Raw genomic sequence first — 25430 nt, 5'->3', positions numbered from 1 at the left:
TAGTGATGAGGCAAACACTGTCTACTTTTAAGCCCAGCCATCTAGATTTTATATATTTAACACGGTATTGTATTCTTCTGGACATATTTTGCGTCATCAGTAAGAACGGAATTCCGTTCTTACTGATGACGCAAAATATGTCCAGAGCTCGTATCGAACTCTTGCTTTTAAAGCAATTAAAGTTATTAATTTACCTAATTTTAAATGATAAACTAATTTTAAAAAAGTCGTGCGTTTAAAATTTTATGAATTCTTTATAAGTAAATATTATCGTGACTTTCCTACAAAAGTTTTATCAAAAGTTAATAAAACAATTGGTTTGATGTACCAAGTTACTTCTTTAAAACTAGTTTTATCAACTACATATAAATATATACACACACACATATATATATATATATATATATATATATATATATATATATATATATATATATATATATATATATATATATATATATAATTAGTAGAAAATCGCTTAACAAAAATTATATATATATATATATATATATATATATATATATATATATATATATATATATATATATATATATATATATATATATATATATATATATATATATATATATATATATATATATATATATATATATATATATATATATATATATACATATAAATATGTAGGTTCAAAACTGTTAATGAGAGACATTTAAGCTGCTGCTATCGCCCACCATTAGGCGCAATTAAAAGTTTAAATAATTTTTTAATTAATGATATCATAAAAAAGGTTTCTATGAAAAAAAAAATTTTTTTCATAGAAACTTCTTTTTTGACTATTACATAAATAACAACATTAAAAATTTTTATAGTGATTTGTTTGAAAATGGAGCAATTCTTTTAATAAATAAACCTACAAGGGTAACAACAAAACCAGCTTCACTAATAGACAATATTTTTACAACCGATACTTCAAATAAACTGCTCAAAATGGAATTATTAAAAGTGATTCATCTGATCAATTTCCCATTTTTTTCTTTATTAATAGAACTACTGAATTGTTACCTCTACAAAATCAAGTAATAGTAAAACAACTAATAACTCTAAAAAACTAAGGCAAAAAAATTCGAAAAACAAAGAAAAAGTCTTTTAAGAAATTACTACACCAATTTATTTGAAAAATACAAAAATGATTCTAAAAAAACATGGAAATGTTTAAATGAAATCATCAGTAATCATGAAATAAAAATATGCTCTCGGCCCAAAGTTATTGAAATAAATGGCAAACTCTTAAATAATCCTATTCCAATAGCAAGCAAAATAAATAAGTATTTCGTATCAGTTGAACCAACTTAGCTAAAAATATCCCTATTGTCATTAATTTAGCAAGTGACATTCCCTCTTTTTTAAACTCTTCTCTAAATATTTTTGAAACAATATTTGAAGAATTTGAATTGGCCTACTAAATGATTAAACTTAATAAAGCGATTGGATCAGACGATATCAATGGAAATATTGTTATTGGTTCTTATGACATCATTAAAAATATTCTTTTTAAGATTTTTAGTTACATAATTAAACAAGCAGTATTTCCAGATGCTCTCAAAATAGCTGGAGTAACTCCAATCTTTAAAGGAGATGAACTAAATAAACTCAATAATTATTTCAGTTTTCGCTCTTTTTTCAAAAATTTTGGAAAGAATTTTGTATAATAGAATATATAACTAAATCTAACTATAAGAAAATATTAAACAACAATAGGTTAGGATTCAAAAAAAATAATTCTGCTGAACATGCAATACTTCAAATTACTAGAAGTATTGCAAATTCATTTGAAAAATCACAAAATGTTCTAGGCATCTTCATAGACTTATCAAAAGCTTTTGACACTATTGATCACAAATACTTTTTGAAAAACTATGGAATCACAGGGAATGTATTATTATTATTAAAAAACTATTTAAAAAATTGGAAACAGTTTGTTAAAACAGATTCAACCTCATCAAATTTATTAAATATATCATGCGGAGTTCCACAAGGATCCATACTAGGACCTTTGCTTTTTTTGATTTATGTTAATGATCTTTATAAAGCAACAAATTTTGCAACAACTTTGACACAAATCTTTTTTTAACTGACAATAACTTAACAACATTATTCTACAAAATGAATAGTTAAATCATTAAAATATCTAACTGGTTTAAGTCAAACAAACCATCAATAAATATCGAAAAAACTAAATGAATCCTCTTTTACCTAGCTTCAAAAAAAAACTTTCGAATATAGCTTCCTCGTATATTGATAATACTGAGATAAAGACAGCTAAAGTTACTAATTTCTTGGGTGTTTACATTGATAAAAATCTCACATGAAAAAATCATGTTAACAACTTAAACAATAAAATTGCTAGAAGTATAGGAATGCTATAAAAATCTAGACCTTTTTTAAATAAATATACTTTATTCCAATTATATTACACATTTATTCATTGCCATATTAATTATTGTAATCCTGCATGGGGTGGTGTAAATAAAAGTACACTAGAACTTCTTTCTATTGCACGTCTTATAAACTTTAAAGACCGTTTTACTCATGCCAGGCCTCTTTTACTAAAAATGAATATTCTTAATGTATATCAACATAAGGTATATAATATTCTTTGCTTTATGTACAAATGTAAAACTAACAAACAAAAAAACAAACAAACACTATCTTCAAAATGAAAACTTTATCCAACAACCTTTTTCGCATACAAATTTTGGTAGTTCTCTTATCGAGGAGCTTTTTTATTGAACAAAAAAGTTTTAAAATATTTTGATTTTACTCAACAGTGGAATTACAACACATTCAAAAGAAAACTTAAACATTTTATCTATCGATAACATACTCTTATAATTTTAATTTTCATAAAGTAAAGTTTTTAAAATTCAATTCTTAGTATTTACATATATGAATGTTATATATCTTCAACGTTTATTTATTTTTACTTTCGACGAAAATATATATATTTAACTCAATAAATGTAACGATGTAGTTGAAAAACAAAGCGGTTCTTGAGGTCTTCTATGAGATCCCGCGTTCTTCCTCTTACAAACTTAATTAATCTTGTAATCATTTTATTATACTATTAAAATTATTACAATTGTGAAAACGACTAATATTGTAAAATATTTAAGAAAAAACAAAACAATTGATGGAAAAAAGAAAAAAGAAAAAGAGGACATGCAAGTGATAAATACAAAATCAATATTTAATAACTCTATTTTTAGAACACTTTATTTCTATGTATAAATTCAATAAAAAGTCTAAAAAATATTAATGACAAATTTGTATAAATTGCGAATGAAAGACACCCTCAAGGACCAACAAGTTGTTTGTTACAAGCTTGTTGGTCCTTTGTTGGTCCAAAACAAGTTTTGCTACATCAACTGTCTCATAGCCTGTTGCTATAAGGAAATGCCGCTACATCGACTGAGGATTCAGCATGGGGTAACAACCTTTCTGTAATTATTTCAATTATTGTTCCTAATGTTAAAAAAGCCTCTACTGGCGAGAGCGCAACAAGCGAAAAAATAGAATTTTTTTAGACCGCTTAAATGTAGCTTTATCAGTTTTTATTTTTGTTTTTTTTCTTGCTATTTTTTCTTTCATAACAGCGTTTCTTAACTCTTTTGGCATTTTGCTGAACTTATGAACATGAATAAGTAAATTATGTGTATTCTTTGAATAACCTTTTCCACAATATTTGCAACTGCATGAATTAGCTGTTTCACCTAAGGTTTTTAGAAAAAAGCTTTTTAGAAAAAAGCTTCTTGACTTTGTTTGCTTTACGAAGCATCTTTATTTAGATAAATGAACATAATTTTAATTTATGTATGAAATACCAATGATTATAAAAAACCAAGAGTCCACAAAACAAACAAAAATTGAAAAACTCTTCGAAAGAAACATAGCAACATCCCATAATGACAAAAAGCTTTTATCGAATAAAACGTTTTACTTCTTTCGGTCGGCGGCATGTTTTTCAAAAACATGTCGCGAAGAACATGTTTTTTTTGCAAAATGTTATATATCCGCGCACTTCCAATCACCACAGAGGTCTAGAATTGGTTATGTATTTCTTATTACAAGTAATAGATGACCATGGGAATAATTATATATTTCTCATCTATATATATTCAATGTGAACTTCTTTAGCAAAGGCATTGTTAAAAAGTTTATTTCAATCATACTTATTTTCAAAACTTACTTTTTCTAGGTTTTGTGTAGTTTAACCGTTTTTTCTTATTTAATTTTTATGCTGATTTTAAGTTACTTAAATTCCTTCTTTAATTTTGAATTTTGATTTTAAACTCCTTAAATGCCTTCTACTCACGGCCTTCTATAATAACAGGCCTTGACATCGCGCCATAAAGATGTTTAACTGAAGGCCGATTTCTAATACTGTGTTTACATTTTCATCTTTTAACATGAGACGAAAGTTTGTATTTGCGCTTTTTTAATAAATCTTTTAAATTCGATTGGTTTATAAATTTGATAGCGCAACTTCAAGAGGTAAAATTTAACATTGTAAGGTCGAACTAACAATAAGATATTTTATTAATTAAAATACCTTTAAAAAGCTGTGTACCTCTTTGTAAGTCGAACTATCAATCAACTACTACAAAAATATCAATTTATAAATTCCCAAAGAATCCAGAGGAGACAAAAAGATGGAATGATGTAATCGCAAGAACTGATTTTATTGTTAGACTATACAGCAGTATGTAAGTATGTGTGTATAAATGTTTTACGATATCGATTTCTTCGATTTCTTTTTGAGTTCCGTACCACGTTTTTCAAACTTTATTAGTAGTTTACATCGTATTTTTACATTATAAAGCAGTAGTTTTATAAGATCACTATTTTATTATGCCGTTAAAAATTAATTGAAATATATTTTTATTTAATTAACAAAAGCCAAAAAACAACAACAAAAAAAGAATGACAATAAAAACCTCAAGGTGTACAAAAAACAAAACAAAACAAAATTATATGTAAGAGCTGATTTGAAATAAAGTTATAGAAAGAACTATTCGTTGAAATAATTTTATTGATTGTTAATCAATAATTATTAATAGGATTAAGAGTTATTTTTTACACTGTTTAAGTTAATAATAACAAGAACAGAAAAAAGCAAACCAGGTGGCTTGTTCGCATACGGAAATTTAAAAGATAAATAAAATAATATGAAAACCAGATAATAATAATAATAAAGAAGATAAAAAGAAAGTTAAAAACAAAAAAACAAAAAATTTTAGAAATAACTTAATTTATTGTCAATAGTAAGAATTTTTTTTTAAGTTTTATTTTAAATTTGTGAAAAGAAGTAGTAGTTTTGATGTCGTTTTTAAATTTAGAATTCCATAATTTGGGTCCTCTATTTGCAAAAGAGAATTTGGTGGCCGTAATAGGTTTTGGGTTGAATGTAGTTTTGATTTAAAAATCTAGTAGAGTAAACATGATTTATTTTGTTAAAAAAGGTATTAAATATTAGATGTGTCATTTTATTATCAACTTTGTACATAAAAGTAAGTATCTGAGAAATATATTTAGTTGATAAACATTGAGTATATTTAGTTTTTTAAATAAACCTTTTGAGGGCGTTAAACTGTTTACGTTTGAAATAATTCATTTAGCATGTTTTTGTTTACTGAGTAGTTTTTTTATCTTGGTTGCGTTGGTGCTGCACCAAGCAATGATCCCATAATTAAGGTAGCTGTGAATAAAAGAAAAGCATATGTTTTTTAAACAGTTTTAGTCTAAAAACTTTTTAGCTTTATATAATAAGCCAATATTTTTTGTTATTTTGTTTTCTATTATACTTATGTGTTCACGCCATGAAAGATTTTCGTCTAGCAATATTCCTAAGAACGCGCACGAGTGCTCTCTTTTTATAATAGAATTATCAATACAAATATAGGGAAGTTTTAATGAAATAATTTTTTTTTGTGGAGTCTATGAAAAAGAGTGTATTTGGTTTTAATTATATTTAAGGATAGTTTATTCGACTTGAATCATTCAGTTAAATTTGTGAGTTCCTTATTGACTGCTTCAAATGAGAAATCGATGTTACTATTAGAGTAAAACAAGTTTGTGTCATCGGCGAATAAAATTTAAGTTAAAATATTAGAAAACCTATGTAAGTTGTTTGTATACGCAAGAAAGAGTAATTGTCCAAGTATTGATCCTTGAGGAACACCACATGTGACTGTCGTATATTTTGATTTTCCTTCGTTATACGATATATATTGTTTTCTATTTGTTTAGTTACTTTTAAACCAATCAATGTTTGAGTTTTTTATGCCATAATGTTTTAGTTTAGCTAGAAGAATGTTATGATCAACTGTGTCAAACGTTTTGCTGAGATCTATAAATACTCCTACTGTATATTTTTTTTCATCAAACGCTTTAATTGTGTCATGAATAAGGTGAATAATAACATGGTCAGTGGAATGTCTTGACTTGAATCCGAACTGTTTGTTGTAAAGAGTGTTATTACTATTTAGAAAGGAATAAAGTCTATTGTACATAATTCTTTTTAGTATTTTTGAGAAACAAGGAAGAATTGAGATCGGCCTATAGTTTACAACGTTTGAAACATCACCAGATTTTAAAACTGGTACAACTTTTGCAATTTTAGGTTTTTCAGGACAAATGCCTTGTTTTAAAGATAGATTAAAAATGCGCAATAGTGGAATAGTTATATATTTTATTGATTTTATAATGATGCGACCACTGGTATCATCATATCCTAAATTTTTTTTAGGTTTTAACAAAAACATTGCATCCAACAGTTCTCTTTCCGTATGTTCATTATTGTCCATTACATTGGTATTATTAGAATTTAAAAAAGATTCGAATTTTACTTTTGTGTTTTCTATTTTTGATGCTAAGTTAGAACCTACATTACCAAAGTACTAATTAAATTGTTCTGCAATTAAAGATTTATCTGTAATAAGTTCATTATTTGATTTAAGATTGGTTGGAAGGCTATTACAATCAAGATTTTTTTTCCAATTACTTCTTTAATTATGTTCCAGATCTTTTGCATTTCATTTTTGTGGTTACTTAACTGTTCAGAATAATAATATTTTTTAGAATGTCTTAAAATTGATTCAAAAAGACGCTTATAGTTTTTATTGTTGGTTTCATTTTCAAGTGTTCTTTTTTTGATAAATTTATTATATAACGTTGTTCTTTTTTGGACGACTTTAGAATACCTTTTGTTATCCAAGGATTTAGTAGCGTTTTTGTTTTGACAAATTTTTTAGTCTCCGGAAAAACTTTGTTATAAACTTTTTAAGGAACATTTCATATACTTTATTAACGTTTGTAATTTTTAAAAGATGATTCCAATTTATAAAAGATAATTGGTTATGAAAGTAGTTTATATTAGTTTAATTTATTAATCTAGTTGTTCTTTTCATTTTTTGGGCACTAATATTATCAATATCTTTTCTACGTAATCTTTAAATAGTTTCATTGTTCCAGAAGGTGGCCTGTATATAACGTAGACAATAATATTTTTAAGGCTTTGTTTGCGATTTGTGGTTGAGCATAATTCTTTTTTACATATATATGACAATAAGTTATTTATAAAAATACATAATTACCCACCTGTCTTCTCAGAGTTCCTAAACTGATGAATTTTTGCTTTGTAACTTTGTAACTGATAATTTGAATCATTCTCAATATTAACATTGTGACACCAAGTTTCGCTAAGACAAATAACTTTAAAATCAATTTTGCTTTTATACAAAAACTGCTTAAATAATTCAAAATTTTTTTGTAAGCTTCTTATGTTTAAGTGCAAAAGTGAAAAATAATTAATATCCAAACATTCAATAAGGTTTTCCAATTCTATCATATCATATTATATCAATATCATAGTATAATGGATTGAAATTTTAATTTGTTCTTTATAATAGTTAATATCAAGATCAGAATCTTTATTCAATAATATTGTTTTTTTATTTAGAATTGATTTAAATTCAGTGTTTTGGAAAATAGTATTTTAACTCATTGTAAGGATAAATGTATCAAATAAAAAAAAAAAAATAATAATAATAATAATGTAATTATTTTATTAAGTATAATAAAATGTGTTTATTTATAGGTTAAAAGTAGAAAATGCGAGAAAGCGCTGGTTTGCTTTCTCCTAAAATCTTTCGCAATGAGCTTATCGTAAGTAATAACAGAATATTTACCATTCTTTCTGTGTTCTTCCATCTTGTTTAGTAAATTTTTTCCTACTTCACGTGTTACGCTGGAAAAATCTACATTTATACAGATTCCCGATCCTTTGAGTTTATTTGCTGCCTGTAACTCCTTTACTTTGTCCTTATAGCGAAGTAATTTGACAACTATGGTTCTGGTCTTGTTTTCCTCATTTTCTTCCCGTTCTCTGAATTCTTTCTATGTTGATATTGCCAAGACATAGACTACTCTAGAACAAATTTTGAACTTTTCTTTCATCATCCCAATTTTAAAGTTTGTTTTCAATAACTCCATCAATCCGAATATTTTTCTTGTTAGTCTGTCCTCCTACTGTCTTAATTTTTTTTTACCTCCATCATCGATAACGTTATTATTTTTACTTTTTATCATTATTTCCAGTTCACTTAATATCTTTATTAATATGTTCTAAATTTTTTATTCTCTCATTAATTTTTTTTAACTCAGCTTTAAATTTTCGGTTCTCCTTATCTATCATTTCCTTTCTTTCTTTATATTTAGTTGCTTCTTTAAGTACTTCGTCAATTCTATCATTTGTTAATTTTAGATTTCCGCTTATGAGGTTGAAGATGTCTTTCTGTTGTTTGGCAAACATTTCTTGAAATATATCGCGAACTATGTTTATTGATATAATCGATTTACTTATTTTGTTATTTGCATCGTTTTTGTTTTTAAAATCATGACAATTTTTCTTTTCCATCGTAACGATAAAATATAATAACTAATTAATAAGATATTTTTTAGATAAATTTAATATATATTTGTTTTTACTGTCCTTATTACACAGGGACTAAAAAATTTCGTATGTGTTTTTTTTTTATTAGTCGAATAGTTTAGCTTTATTGTAGTGCGTTTCTTTTAATTAAAATTTTTTGAGTTTTCTTTAAAGTTTCTTCTATTGAAAACACTGTTAGTTTTCTAACATCGCATTTTTATCAAAGTTATGGATATTTTTTTTAAAAACCCGAACCTCAACTTTTATTTGTTTTTTCTAAATACCAACCAAATTTAATTTTAAAAAATTGATATCGCAGACACCACACTTTTACTCACAAAATAAGTAATTGATGATCGAATTTATTATTTTTATCATTTAAAATGTCAAGTCTAGACACTTTCAAACGCGATTGGTATTATGTGAAATTATTATAAATAAAATGCCGTTGACCGAACGAAATATTTCGAAATAAGTCACAGTTTTCTTAAGGACTCTATTAAATCTATACGAAACAATTGGTTGACAGAAAAGATTGGCGAGCTTTAATTTTTGAACAATGGGAAGTGGCTTTGACAAAGTGGAGTGATTGAGAAACTTTATATAAAGCTGAGTGCAATAATCTTTTTAAACTCTCTAAGCTTACACCTAAATCAGTTTATCCAAAACAAATAGAGTGACAATATGTAAAGTTTTGTTTGTCTGTTTTTTGCAAAGAAACAGTAGCTGCATTAAGAACACATCCAGAGATTGAAAATAAAACATTTGAAGGTACTGCTGTATTTATTGAAAAAATTATTTCTTTTTGGAATGTTGTTAATGTCAAAGCACCTGGTGCTGGTATTCGGTTTAGAAATAAATTATGTGGAGAAATCCACTCAGTTGATGATCAACAATTACAACTGCTACGAGATATTGCGGAACTGTCAAACTTTATGAAACCTAAAGGTAAGCGTGTAAAACAGCTTACGCTAGATACTAGCAATGCATACATGTTATGGCTTCATTGCATAGCAATGCATACATGTTATGGCTTCATTGATCTTGTAGAAACTTTGTTGAGTAATGGAGCAAAGTATGTCTTATTAGGTTGGTTTTCAATAGATCTACTTGAAAAAGCTTTTCAATAGATCTACTTGAAAAAGCTTTTTTTCAGGGATCTGGAGGTACTTACTTTATAACCCTAGATCTGTAATTGAACAAATTAGTATTCAACATACTAAGTTGATATTACAACTTTGCATGTTGAATTCCTGACATTTCTGTTGATGGTATCGATGATCATACTTGTAACACAGGTTGTAGAGATATTTCTACTGATGAAAAAGAACTGCTGGATAATATACAAGATCTTAAAAGTTCAGTTAATTTATCAACATTAGTGGCTATAGTTTACGTAGCTGGCTATGTGCAAAAAAAAGCAAAATAAAAATTTACGATGACGCTACCAATTATTATTATAAATTTGGAAGTTATCTGAACAGCCTAAACAGAGGCAGACTCAAAATTCCTTTTTTTTTCAAGTTGCATCTGGCCCTTTATGCAGAACATTTTGTGTTACTCAATTTCAATTCATAGCAGCTAAATATAAATTCAAAACACAAAAAAACAATGCAGAATATATTCTAATATTTTGCTAAAGAAATCTAAAACGAAAATACTAAAACTATCATAATTTATGTGAAATTTAGCCTTTTTGTTTATGAATATGTTTAAATTTATAAATATTTACTCTGTTAAAATATTTTGATTAAACCTTTTTATTGCGTGAATCAATTTTTGTTGGTGTTTTTTATTGTTACCTTTTTTTTAAGTTATTTTTCTGTAAGCAAAACAAAAAAAAAGTACAGTTATCTTTCTAATATATAGATATATACTTTATGGTTATGGTTCTCCTTGTTATTGATACTATTTAATATTACATTAATATTCTTAATGAAATTTGAAATACGAAAAATATAATTATCTTTTAACAATTTTTGGTTTTCCTTTTATATTCGTCTTTATTAAAGATATTTATTAGAAAACGTAGACTGCCATTACACCCTACCCAATATAAAGACATATAAATAAAAGTAAAAGTGAAAATTTAATAGTTTTTACCGCGATATCAAAGCCTGTTATTATAGAAGACTGTACTTCTTCTTTAATTTCAATAAAAATGATTATTTTGACAAACAATCAATTTTTAAATTAAATGAAACCATTATTATTGTTAAATATAAACAAAACAGAATTTATGGTAAACATTTTTGTTTTCGTTTTATCAATAAAATGCATAACCATTATGTGTGGTTATAAATAAAACAAAAAATTAGGCATCATACATGATAATTTGTCTTACAAGCAAAATATCCTAAAATGGCACCACTACGGTTTTTTAACAATAACTTTGAAGTGATATACAATAAAAACTAGTCCATGAATTTAAAAAAAAATTTCTATCAGGATCTGGAAATGATATTTAGTTTGTGAATTATAAAAAACAAAATTAAACTATAAACATATATTTTGTGTATGGTTTGTTTGGACTTGAAATTCTAAATTATGTGAAAATATATTTCTTTGATTATAAACAAAATGACGGGGAAAAAATGACCACAGAAGGCTGCAAATAAACTCAGTTATTTCATATAATATAGACTTTCTATTTTCATGAGTAAAAGTTCCACAGTCCGGCGTGATTTTGAAAATCAATTTTTACGGATGATTCAAGAATACCTATTGATAACTTATGTCAAAATGTTATTGATAAAAAAAGAGGGTTAAAAGGAATTTTAATAACTTTGAACATCAAATTATGTTCATTGGAAAAATCAAAGTTAATTCTAAAAACAATCAAAGTGAGATAGAATCTAACTCTAGGAGATAAAAAAAAAAAAAAAAAAACATCTAAAAAATTTTGAAGCAAATCGAAAGACAAAAATATTCAAAGTTGAAACAAAATAAACTTGCGATCAATTTGTGGTCAAAAAAAGAAAGGAAGCTAGGATAAAACTACCAGGGAAACCTGCACCAGCATCATTATCACCATTACACAAGCTAAAGGAGCACGGAAGATAAAAATGGTAAAAATTGAGGTGTTGACTTTGTTTGAATTTTTCAAGTATCTTTTTTTCTTACTTTTTTGCAATACATTATCATTTAATTCAGTGACCCGAAAAACCCGAAAAACGTACCTACAATAAATCTTGTTAAAACCTACAAATGATCAGGGAATCAGGGAGTAGATAAGTCAGATCACTTGTCCCAACTTGTGAAAAAAAATGTGGGAAGGAGGAAGGAGTAAAACTTCCAACAATACCAGTACACGTATACCAGTATTTTGGCAGACCTTACTCTGGTGAAAGCAAAAAAAAACTAGGGATATTGTAAAGGAGTATTTTAAAACAACTCTGACTTAACTATCTAAAAATGAAACTCAGCCTATTCTTTTAGAAAATGGTTTACAAATAATTTTAAAATTAGAGATGCGTATGGTTGATGGCAAAATAGTAGATTTGTTGGTAGGTGATTTTGGAGCTTTTTGCCACTACTGCAATCGTTTCAGAAATATACTAATGACCTAGCATACATACTTTATGGGTTCACCATAGATAAAAACTTAAAAATCATGAACAAGTTGTAAGGAAAGACAGATAAAATTGAAAATAAATACAGGTGACATGTCATGTGTATTTATTCTGAAGTAAATGAATTTACTTTAATATTTAATCTGAAGTAAATGCATTTGCTTTAGACTTATTAAGAACGCATTCAATAGAGATAAAAAGCCAGTTAAGAAAGACTTTTGCAATGTCGAAAATGCTAAAAAATGTTAGACATATCGCGAGAGGGTGTAAAGTAGATAAGAACAACGTACTTAGTTGATGAAAATATGGTAACTTAAGAATGTAGATAATCAATAAGACTAATAATCTGTGTATATTTGTGTTTATTATGTTTCATATTTGTGTTTAATATTAAACTACTTTAAACTCAAAATATGATACGATATCTTTTTCCAAAAAGTCAGTGATTACCCATATCTTAGTCATACCACATGCCAGAATCATGTAAGTGCTCCTATAGCAACTTAGCCTGCTAATAGCTTGTTGGTCAAAAGGATCCCGGCGCTATTTGTTATATGGGGTGGGAGCGGCTGGAGACAAGTTTTTAAAAAAATATATTCTTTTAAATTATATTTTCAATTTTATTTAAAAAATCTAGAAAAGTGGGGCCATGACACTTGGCGCCCCTCCCTCCCCCACCGTCCCCCCATTCCCTGGGTCAGAGTGCACACACGTAAAACTTAACCTCAGAATCAGAATTATAGACCCAAAAAAGTAATTTACTAAATTTTTGAAATTAAAAAAAAAAATTAACGAAGTTATAAATTTTTTACAAAAAATCACATTTTGGGCACACTGTGCATTGTAATTGATTGAGGACTGTTGTGAGGACTTTTTTAAATTATTAGGGTATTCTTCTGTAAATATAAGACGGCTTATTTTTGTACTTTTATCAACAACCGTAGTTTCAAATAAAATTAATCTTCGCGACAATCACCTACCTGTATTCATAACATAAATACTAACATTCTTCAAACGTTTTTTGCAATTAACAGATTTTTCTCTTTTTCGATATATTTATTTTTCAAATTTTTTAATATTAGGATAAATTTCCCCAAAATATTTCTAAATTACCTGAAACTTTATTGTTCAAATGATGTGGACATTTAAGTATATAACGACAAGGAATTTTTGAAAATGATAGCATATCCGGTAAATCGGTTGCAATGAGTGCCACACTGAGGCTCAAGTTATTTGTAATCGTTTTAAAAACTCGGAAAACTTGATTAAAAGTATAATAACCATTTGTTATTCCATCGTTGTAAACTTTTCCAAGCACATTATACTTTTATCTTTTCTGTTGAAGAAATGCAAATATAGTTCGGCTAAATATAGCATTTAGCCGAACTATATTTGCAAGAATGATACGATCATCCAGACTCTTTAATGTTTATTTACAAACTGCTTGTATGACTACTGGTCAGTAATCTTCTTTAATAAAATTTACCAAAAGATAATTTATTGTTGACTTCATTAAAGACAAGTTAAAGAACAACCCTGAGTATTCAAACTTATCTAATCAACATTTAAATTCCATAAATTTCAACATATATTTTTGTTACACGCTGCAATGATTTTAACTTTTTTGTTTTTTAATACCTTAAAAATAAAATTAGGCCTATCACAAAAAAATAGAAAAAAGTGACATGTTTTTAAAATTTCTTTGATGAGAGTAGGTTAGCATTTAGTATGCTGAAAAAAAATTAGTACGGGTCTTGATGAAATAAACTTTGATGGTGTAAAAGAGTTCTCTGATATTTTTAAAAAGCCTCTTTTTATAATTTGTAATCTTTCTCCTAAAAACGGCATGTTTTCTGAGCAGTAAAAATTAGCAAAAATAATTAGAATATATAAAAGAGGCGATAAAAGATAAAAGAGATGAAAGCGATAATTATATATAATCAAACTACAGACAATTATATATATCCAAAATTCAAGAGCTGTACAGTTATTATAAAAAAATTTCTTATAAAACTCTCATTATCATAAACAGTTTGGCTTCCAAATAAATCGTTCCACGATCCATGCAACAATTATTCTTGCTAATCAAGTTTTGAATGATTTTGAAAACAATAGTTATACACCGGAAATTTTCTAATGCATTTGATAATGTCATCCACATTCTTAATTACAAACTACGCAATTATGAAGTAGTTGTCCTTAATTAATCATAAATATGAAACAAAACACGCTGTAAGTAATTACTACATTCTATTAAGATCAGTTATAAAATCTGACATGTTAGAGGCCACTCTTGTGGTACTCGATTCTTGACACAAATACGTAAAATATAAGATCTATTGATATATTAAAAAGAACTATAAACAATTACTAACTTAATTTAAATAATACATACACTCTTTCATTTTTTTTAAAAAAGAATTTTTGTGTGAATATTTATTCTGAATATATTTTGCTTGATATCCTTGATTGTTTTAATTTTGAAAGTTTTTTGCCCATTTTTTGGGGTACTGTCACCTTAACAAAACTTTATTTTTAAGTCTGTTAAAAAATTCTGCTACAAAAACATAAAAAAATAAAATTTAAATCTTCTTAATGTTTTGAGGAAATGGGCGGTGGTATAATTTACATTTATACGTGAAACAAAAAGCATTAAGGTCCAATATACTGCGAGCTTTCATTTCATACAAAAAAAGGCTTCGCATGAGCAAAACGGTTATTAAAAATTATAAGACCACAAAAGACTTGTGAAATCATTGGGGTTTACAAGGTAACATTATTGCTAACCCAAAAAGCGATTGCATAAACAATATGACGATGAATTAAAGAGAAGTAAAATAAGGTAATACGTTGTTTCGTAAGTTTTGTAAGATTTGTTTTAGAAAAAACGTTTACGTAAATAACGTACTTAAGTTACGTTTACTACCTATACCATTTAAAATAACTACGCACAAGAAAACAATGTTTTTATTCCAGATAAGATGTAGACATCTAAAAATCAATATAACTCTTTTTTAAGAAGCACATTATTGTTAAAACGAAAAGACAATAATTGGCAGTAGGTATCTATTGCCATAAAGATGGAAAAAAGTTCATTTAGTTTTATAAGTTTTTAACGATAGTTTATTTTATCTAAAAACAATTAAAATTTTTGACTAGTTTTATGTTTAAATAGTGTCATAATGTTATTATAAGTAAGAAATAAGTTAAAACCATCAGCAAACATATTATTACGGTTGGGAATACCGGAACAAAAATCAAGTACAGTTATTTCGGTATTGAAAATTTTTAATCTACTGGGATTCTGGTATTAGTACCGGTACCACTTTTTTTCTTATCATAAAACAAATGAATAAATAATTTAACTAAAAAATGGTTTGGCAATTTAAAAAACTAAATTTATTTATTTAAAGAATAAAAAATAAGGACATAAAACTCAGTAAAATGTTAGTTATATATTAATTATAAAAAAAAGGAAGAAAACATAAAATTTTAAGGTTCTACTTTTTCTCCAGTTGGTTGTTGATATAAAACCTCAGAAAATATATATTGTTGAGCGAATTATCTCTCATCCTTGACGGAATTCTGGTTCAGATTAAGCCAGCTGCCGAAAAAGCTCTCTCCGATTTTACACTGGTTGGTTAAATACTTAATAAACAATTATATAATAAAGTTAAGTCTTTGCCTCTAATGCCATTTGCCAAAAAATGACATTTTATTTTTTATTAAGCGTGTGAGACCATTTTTATTTTGGTTAATTTCACTTTCAGGTAATTTGGTGCAAATTGTTTGTTGCCCTCTCCAACTTTCCTTGTAAAGTCAGAGGTATTTTATTTCTTTGATCATCTTTATCATCATCAACATTGAATATCATGTTTGTATCTTTATTTGAAACGTTTGCTGAAGTAGATGATATTGCTACAGGTGCAGCTTCATAATGCAAGTTGACCACAACCAGACATCAGTGACGAATCCAGGATTTATTGGTGGTTGATAGCTAACTTCTAGAATGAAGCTAACTCCAAACATTTGTATGTAAATACTAATGTCAAATAATGAGGCTTTATAAAAGATTGCGATGATTGGAGGCTGGGAACGAAAAAACTCTTTGATTTTATCCCCCTCCCCATACACTCCAAACGTGAGGGGCCACAAGTTGGTAAAATATTTTTTGTACTATTCTCTATAACTAGACCTATACTCACCCATAATTTTTAAGTTTCATAGTATTATCTCTCAGCGTTCAAAAACTATGACCATATAAAATTTGAAACCCCTAAAAATTGAGGAGAGTTTAAACTTTATATGGTCATAGTTTTTGAACGCGGAGAGATAATACTATGATACTAAGAAATTTAATATTTATCAATAAAATAAGTCTAATTGAGAATAGTACAAAAAATATTTTATCAACTTGTTGCCCCTCACGTTTAGGGTGTGTGAGTGGGGGGGGGAAGGGGATAAAGTTAAAGGGCTTTTTTGTTCGTTTTCGCAAAGCCTTATTATTTGACATAAGTCTAAACATACAAATGTTTGGAGTTTGCTTTATGTCTGGGAGTTAGCTATTTCAAACATCAAAAAATCCTGGATCCGTCACTACTAGACGTTGTGTCTGTAGAACAATAGCTTTTAGAATTGCAGCTTCGGTAATGATTGAAAATAGTTTATAATATCTATTGGCTTTATTATTGTTTAGATTTTTCTTGCAGTTTGCATTGTGTAAATATTGCAAAACACGTGATATTTCTTTCAACACGTATTCATCTTTCAAGAATACGTACTTATAGCTGCTTTTAATTCATAACTTAATGAACATGAATATTCAGTTATCGATTTCATCATGAATTGAATGGGAGCATCTGCAGATAACAAAGTTGCGTCGGCAGGCTGCTTCAACTGTAGACTTGATGGGAAGTAAAACTGAATGGATATCCAACAACATTTCAAATTTTGACATCTGAAAACAAAATAGGTGATTTTAAATCTATTAGACTCTTTTTAATACAACTTTTTAACTTGTTGAAACGTTCTATTATAGACACCAAACGATTCCATCGAGTTTTTGAGTCTTGAAACCAGAGACAATTTTTTCCCAAACTCTTATTTATATTTTTTGTAGGCGATGTTTGAAATATTTTGACCACAATACGAACTTTCTTAATTAATGGTATTAATTGCTGATCTACCAGGAAAAAAAGAACTATTTTTAGTGGAGATTATGAGAAAATACCGATTCATTTTCGTAATCTTCATCAATTAATTTGTTGCTATTTGTGAAATCATGCATTTTTACAAATCTGGGTATTGATGTAACGATGTACTGATGTAACAATGACTTCTTCATTATGCAGGCTAACTTCATTGATAGATTTTTTGTAGACTACGCTGATAACAGCCAACTAAATTCCATGCGCTAAATATAGCTTGATGTTGATGTGTTTCAATTAACCTGCCAACCTTTATCATAATTGTAGCGCCATCAGTGGTAATACCGACAATAAAAAAGTGGTGCCACCTACATCTCTTTTCAGTAAATTGATTTCATGAATTGTTTTTAAATGGTTATGAAAACCGCTTGTAGAACCTCCATGTGTTTTATTATTCTCTTACACAACTTGCACTTAGCACACTTTTCTGCTATTTCTCTTAGAAAATAAAGCCTTGGTAAATTTTTATCATTTGGTTTGGAATGCTCCTCAAAATCTTGAATATTCCTATCGGTATAAAATACTAATTTTTAAAAAGTTAGAAACACGGTAATAAAATGTAAAACTCATACTCTGATTAAACTTTTAAATATTTCATTGAATACTAGATTGTTGTTTTTTCTCATTAAGAAATAATAATGCAAATACCTTTTTATTGTAAAAATCATAGAAAACGTTATATTGGTAAAATTACATTGCATTATATTGGTAAAATTATTTCGAATGGTCAGATTATTTCGAATACCGAAATAACGGTATTCGACATTTTCAATACCGGCATTTCGGCAAGTCTAAATTGTTCCCAATACCAGGATCCCGGTATTCCTGACACTAATAATTGTTGTTTGGTTTTTTTTTATTAAAAATGCTTTTGAATTGAAAATTTAAAGCCAAAAATATATAAACGTGTCCACCTGCACCCTACACTAGCTGACATGTTTGTTTTGATTAGTATAAATTTATTTACATAATTATATTTTTTAGCGGAAGGATTAAGGGAAAAACTATATTAGTTAATATGATGATGTATTAACGAAAAGAATTTTTAACCCTTTGAGCGCGACGAGCCACGATCGTGGCTATACCGTCAGAGCGCGAAGAGCCACGATCGTAGCTTTAAAAATGGTCCTTGAAACTATGACTATTTACAGCAAAATACCGCTGTTTGTTCATTAAAAATGGTAGCATTAAATAGAGCACTTTTTTTCTCTATCTTTTGGTATATTGTTTTTATATATTTGGCATTGAAAATGACCGACAGTGAAGAAAGTTGTAAGGATGACGAAAGTTGTACCAGCGAAGAATTTTTAAGTTCCAGCAATGACAGTTTATTTGATGAAGGCACGATAACTTTAATTTAAAAATTATATACAATATTATTTAATACAAATATATTTCCTAGTATGATAATTTGGAATTTTTTATTTTAATTTTTATTAAAACTTCAGTTCTGATGGCAATGTTGATGTAGATGATGTTGGTGGTTATGTTTTAGATGATTGAGTATTTATTCTAGGAGATGACCATGGTCCTATCACGCAACAGTTGTGCATTAAAATCATTAAACTGCTTTTAATCTTTTTTAACCTACAAAAAAATAAAGTTTAAAAATAGTTGTTTTCTCGTTTGTTTATTTTGTTATGTTTTTCGCCGATTTTTTTTAGTTGAATTTTTCTGAACGGCGTTTAAACTTTATCGAGCGCTCAAACACATTTATCTGCATGATATACACATTATTTACATTTATATACATATTTATATGCATAAGATGTTTTGTTTTCTATATAAATTCGAATTTTTTGAAATTTTGTTTTTCAATAACTTGATTATTTTGAATAAAATGTTTGTAAAAAAAAACTAAATATTTTTTTTGTAAATAAAGTTTTTATTTTAATATTGATTATGGTAAATATTTTTTCAGATTTCTAAGATTATGTAAAATTAAAATATAACATTTAAAAAACTTTGTTTTATCAATATTCAAGAAAAGTTTTTTTTTCTATAAACCAATTATTAAGACCCATTATTTACATCTTTTTTATATTTGAAATCGAAAAGACAACGTCATCAAAAAAAGTGTAATTACATAACTTTGAAGCAATGTAAACTTCAATCATTTTGTTAAGTTGATTAAGAACAGCTCAGACGATTAGATAAAAAACAACTAATAAATAAATATTGATTATTGGTTTAAATATTGATCCGGGGAACACCGTGAGTTTTTTGATTATATTCTCAGGCAATTAAATTATAAGGTATTCCTTTTTTACAATTTTTTAGATAACACAACAACAATTTTAAGTTAAAGCGCAGCACTCCCTAGTTGTGCATTACAATTTTCAGCCAAATTTTTTTTAAACCGTTAAATATATCATTGGTAAGATCAAACAGTTTTCTTTAAAGTGACTTTTTTAAAACTGTTTAACATAAATAACATACATATTTTTTAAAATAATTGTATATCCTGTTGTACATAACGCATTTTAGTACTTTTGAAAAAAGAAGAAAGTATGGAAATAAACACTTTGTATTTAGGAGTTAGCTATGCTAGTTGCTCAGAAAAGGCATCTTATTTAAATAAGAAGTTAAAAATTTATAAAAAAGATTTTCTCAATAATTTCAGAGACGGTTTGTGCAATAGCGTGCAATGTGCAGGAGATATTTCATCCGTAATAAGTAATCAGGGATAATTTTATCCGTAATCTGTAACTAATTTATTTAATTTGATTTTTAAATTTTTGTAATTTCCTCTTTTATTTTTTGAAATCTTTAACAAAACTAAATAATAAAATTAAACGTTTGCATTTCCTAAAAAGAATAGTCAATAATATTTAGTACTATTTCAGTCCCAAAGTAGCTGTATATCTTTCTAATATTATTTATGTCATAAAATTCCTTTTTTACATTGTCAAGATTGATCTCAAGGGATCTAAATATATTTAGAAAATTTTTTTTTAAATTCTATTTCTTTTTATGAGTTCCGCTTTGTGAAGCTTACTTTATAGATTTTCATCAAAAAAGATAACTAGTCGCTTGGCACTTCTTTAAAAAAAATTTAAAAGGTCTTAGTTGAATATTTAATATTCCCAAATAAGACCTAAATATGTAAGGTGTTAGAAAATCTGCATCATATATATGCAAAACTTTTTTTTTTAATTTTACTAAGGTGCTCCAAGAAGATATATCAGTTTTATCACAGAGAAGAAATTAACCGTGGAGCAGAATATAACCAAGAAGTTCTCGCCTTCTTCCTTACAAATGTCACCTATTGGGCTAGAGCCTTGCATCCAACCACGATCCACTTGGCTCTTAACTAGAACTCTAACCACTACGCCATAACTGCTGCTCCTAATATGTATTTATTGGTAGCAATAATTATTTTTTGCAATGTTTTCTTAATCTGTCTCATATAATCACAATATTAGAATAAAATTATTTAAAGTGGTACAACTCCCAAAATAACATAATTCTTTTAAATAATGATTACCCCAAAGAATTTTAACTAAAAAATCAAAAAAAAAATCAAAATTAATTATTATTAAATTCATAATTACGAAAAACTACCTCAAAATATACCTTATAGATTATTTTTCAAAATTGAGTTAATTTTGAGTTAGTCATTACAACATGGTTTATTATTTTGAACACTTAGGGGAGAGTGGGGAGAAATGGACAGCGGGGAGAAATGGATACCCCCTGCTATTTTTAAAGCTAGTGTTTTTAAACACTATATTGTTAAATTTTTAAAGTAAGTAAACTATTTTTAAAGTAAGTAAACTATTTTTAAAGCTAATTTTTAAACACTATATTGTTATGGACCAGAATAAAAAAACTTCAGTAACATGAGATGTTTTTAAAAAACCATTTCCTTTTCCTTAATTCTTATGCACGTTTTTTATTTGCATACGGAAATTTTTCAGTCACAAAACAAGTATTTTCTTAACCAATTTGAACGTCTATATTTCATTGGATCTACATCAGAATTCAAGATAAGTTTGTATTGTTGTAAAACCAACATTTGTTTATAATAATTTATAACTTTTGCCTTACAAATTCAATAAATAAAAATTTTATAGTGTTTTAACCAATTCAGGTACCAGTGAGGAGAAATGGTCCACAAGAGGTCCGCTTCTATCCATTCATTTGACTCATGAACGGCAGTAGATTTCTATAGGGATGATATGCTTATAATTAGCACTTTGAATCTATATAGATGTATGTCTTATCTTTACTGTAATAAATTTGTTAATTATTAATGCTGGTTCTATTTTAAGTAGATCTAGCTCTAGATCTAATCTAGATTTTTAAAAGTCAAAACATAGTTAATGACAAATATATATTTTTTCTTTTTCCGTTTTATAATGCCTCAAGTTTAATAAGGAAGACTGACAAAGGCAAAGTTCAAGAGTCAGTTATGATAGATGCTGTAACTGCTGTTGAGAAGGGCATGACAGTTCGACAAGCGGCAAAAGAATTTAACGTTGCCCGATCAACACTGATTAACAACATTAAAAAGGCAAAAAGTAACCAAACTAGCCAATTTTTTTGCTCTGCAGTAAATATCAGCACAGCCTGATATTTACTGCAGAGCAAAAAAATTGTTTAGCAACATACCTGGCCAGGTGCTCAAATATGTTTTATGGCCTAACAACAAAAAGTGTTCGTGCTCTTTCCCTTGAAATGGCTGCAGTGAATAACATAAAATGCCCTGCGTGGTCCATTTCTCCCCATATTGGGGTGGTGTTTTTTATTTTTTATTTTTTCTTATGTATGATAATTTTAATTTTTTTTGTAGACTATATTTTGAAATAAATGGTCACTCTATTGAGAAATATAACAAACATCCCTGAGTTGTTTTTATTTATGTTTTTATGTAACTTTTAGTAAAAAAGTAAAAATGGTGGACCATTTCTCCCCACTCTCCCTACTTATTAATATCTAACTAAATAATAAGTTTTGAGGTTTGCAGAGATTGAAATCGAAAAATAAAGGTTTATAGACCATTAAAAAAAATCCATCTGTTAAATGAATTTAATAGGTATTTTGATCAAGCACTAAAATTTTTAGACTTTCAATTTTCAGCCAATAAAGGTAATCTAAAAAATTGTGTTTTAAAGTTTGCGAGAAAGCAAATAAATATGACCTGAAAAAAAATATCTTCGAAAAACTATAAAACCCTAAAATATAGATATAGTATCAAGAAATAAAAAGTATCCAAGATTTGAAAACTGCTATATAATTGAAATTTTTTTTTGGGAGAGTAACCTAGTTAAAAATTTAGTTTCTCCGTTGCTAAGAAAAAAAGGGTCAGAGAGCTCATATCTTGAGATATTTTTCGCTAAGAAAAGAAAAGCTCTGAAACTTTGAATAAACGCTTTTTAATAAACTTATTATATATATTCCACATAAAAATAAAAAATTCAAAAAAATTTAGTTTTTCTTGTTTTTTTTTCAATGTTGTACCATCTTAACCTACTAAAAAATATTATTATTTTTAAATAGTTTTTATTTTTTAGTGTACACAACGTTTTCTTTTATTTAATTTATATATCTATGTTATCCATATTTTATTGGTATATTTATAAATTGTCCTTTTATTGTTTGATACATTTATAAGAGGTTTATTGTTGTTTGATATACTTAAGTAAATAAATAAGTGGCCCTTTTATTCTTTAAAATGTTTAATACTGGTCCTTTTATTTTTTAATATATTTAAAAGTGATCTGTTTTATATAGTTGTGTTGTCGTATAAAACTTTTTAATTTTATTATTCTTTTTATTTTATAATCGAACTTTGATAAAAAATGTATATATTTTTTAATATTTGGTGCCCCAAGAAGTCCTTACGGTCTTATCACAGGGCACCGGGGAAGAGCATTTAATGGGAAGTTCATGCCTTTTCCCCAACCGATGTTGCGAAACTTACCAGGAGGTGGGGTTTGAACTAGGGATCTTACGTTTCTGAGTGCGCTACCACTGCGCCACGGCTACTTTAATCAACTAAATAGTTCATTTAAAAAAAACATTTCCGTTTTGTTCCAATAATTTTTTGCTTGATGGTTAACTAAGTTTTAAAATTACGCTTTGATATAATTGTATAATTTGATACAGTTCTGTAAGCTATATGTCTCTTATGTTCCTTATTTTTTTTTTTAATTTAAATGTTAAAAAATCTTCATATAAGATGAGTTTATGTTACGTAACTATGTTGTTAGGTGCTGATTCTAAAAATATAAATTATCTCGTGTTACTTGAATCAAAAATATTTAAATTAAAAAAAGCGCTATTCTTAAAACAATATAATAATAATTATTATAACATCAACACTTAAAATATTATTAAAATTTTTAAACTTATTTTTTACCATTTTCTTGATTAGGAAACAACCATTGAAAATATTCTGCTTTTTTAAATCAATCTATTTAAATAAAAAATTAAAAAAGTCAACAAAAATAACTATTTACAGTTGATTTTGAGAAAAAATATTTTTCAAACCAAACTTAAGCAAACAAAAATGAAGGGCTTATTGTGAAACAATGGCAAGTCAAACTTTTTTCAAAAATGAGTTATCATTTTTATAATCATAAATAGTATACGCAATTTTTATTTATTTTTTTGTCCAATATATAATACCCATTATGATGTATAAATTTGAGAGAATAATACGTAAGCACTGATTTTATAGATTTAAATAAAACTTAAAAGTCATTTTTCTCAAATATTTGTTTTTGTGGCTTGTCATTGTTTCACAATAAGCCCTTCAAATAAATTTAAAGGTATTGGCTGACGTCATTTTATAAAACATGCATTCAAGTTTGTCTTTTTTGTTTATTATGACTGCCTTATCGCCGTTTAAAAATATTTTCAATAAAAACAAAATGAAGGAAGCTAAAAAAAGACCTCTTTTTACCTTGCCGATAAGAAAATTTGGGAAACCGTCGATTATGGTTTTGCTCAACGAAATTGTTATCATTATTTAGGAAATTTATTTTGCCTAAATATAAATGTTATAATTAGTTCTTTCTAAATTGTAGCGAATGTCATCATATTTATTTATTTATTTTCAACTAAAATGTTTTGGTTCTCTAGTTGCAAAAATATATAGTATACATTATTCTTAATGTGCTCACAAATATCTTTTTATTTATTTTATAAAACCTAAAATTACAAGTTTTATGTATAGATCATACCTTAAACATATAGGTATGAGCTATATCTAATTTCTTTCTTTTTTAAGTATAGGTTCACGGAAAAAATATTAGCGCAGCTACTGTAATGTATCAATACACGAAGGAGAAAAATATTATAAGATTTTTAAACCACAATCAAATGATAAATTATCTGCTCGTGAAAGCATGCTATTGCAAACTTGAATATGTCAAATAAAACAAGCAAATGTCATCGCAAACTTAAAATCTTCAAAGCATATTTTAGAGAAATTTTATTAACCCATGCATGCTAGAAGATTTATTGAACAAAGAAGCTATCAATACAGTTTCACCAAGTGAATATTATCTCCATAAACACGATGTAAGTAAACCTGCAAACCTCTTTACTGAAAACTGCGATCATCCATGGCAACAGTAGTAGTGGTTTTAATAGACTATTGCGCCCAACTTAAAGATGTTCGGAAAAATAACAATTCATTATCTAATTTAATATCTGTAATTTATTTAAAAATTTCAGAATTGACTTTTT

General features: G+C 27.0%; 1 protein-coding gene across 4 annotated transcripts in view; it reads right to left on the bottom strand.

Moving 5' to 3' along the window:
* LOC105843519 (quinolone resistance protein NorA) overlaps positions 1–24186 on the bottom strand; it is a 32803-nt gene extending 8617 nt beyond the window's left edge. The window contains exons 1-2 of one of the 4 annotated variants that reach the window (XR_010637987.1): positions 24097–24185; positions 10789–10999 (exon numbers count right to left, since the gene is read on the bottom strand). Coding sequence is in view for 2 of the 4 variants with exons in the window: in XM_065795311.1 (XP_065651383.1) it covers positions 7621–7704 (84 nt within the window). In the remaining 2 variants the exon portion in view is untranslated. Of the gene's footprint in view, positions 1–4573; positions 4803–7620; positions 7763–10788; positions 11000–24096 lie in introns of those variants that run through there. The other 3 variants (XM_065795312.1, XM_065795311.1, XM_065795313.1) reach the window with 3 other exon arrangements.
* Positions 24187–25430: the final 1244 nt, after the last annotated feature.

The sequence above is a fragment of the Hydra vulgaris genome, chromosome 04 (assembly GCF_038396675.1).
Source record: "Hydra vulgaris chromosome 04, alternate assembly HydraT2T_AEP".
Taxonomy (NCBI): Eukaryota; Metazoa; Cnidaria; class Hydrozoa; order Anthoathecata; family Hydridae; genus Hydra; species Hydra vulgaris.
The sequence above is the reverse complement of the archived record's forward strand: the minus strand, read 5'-3'. Positions and strand labels throughout refer to the sequence as shown.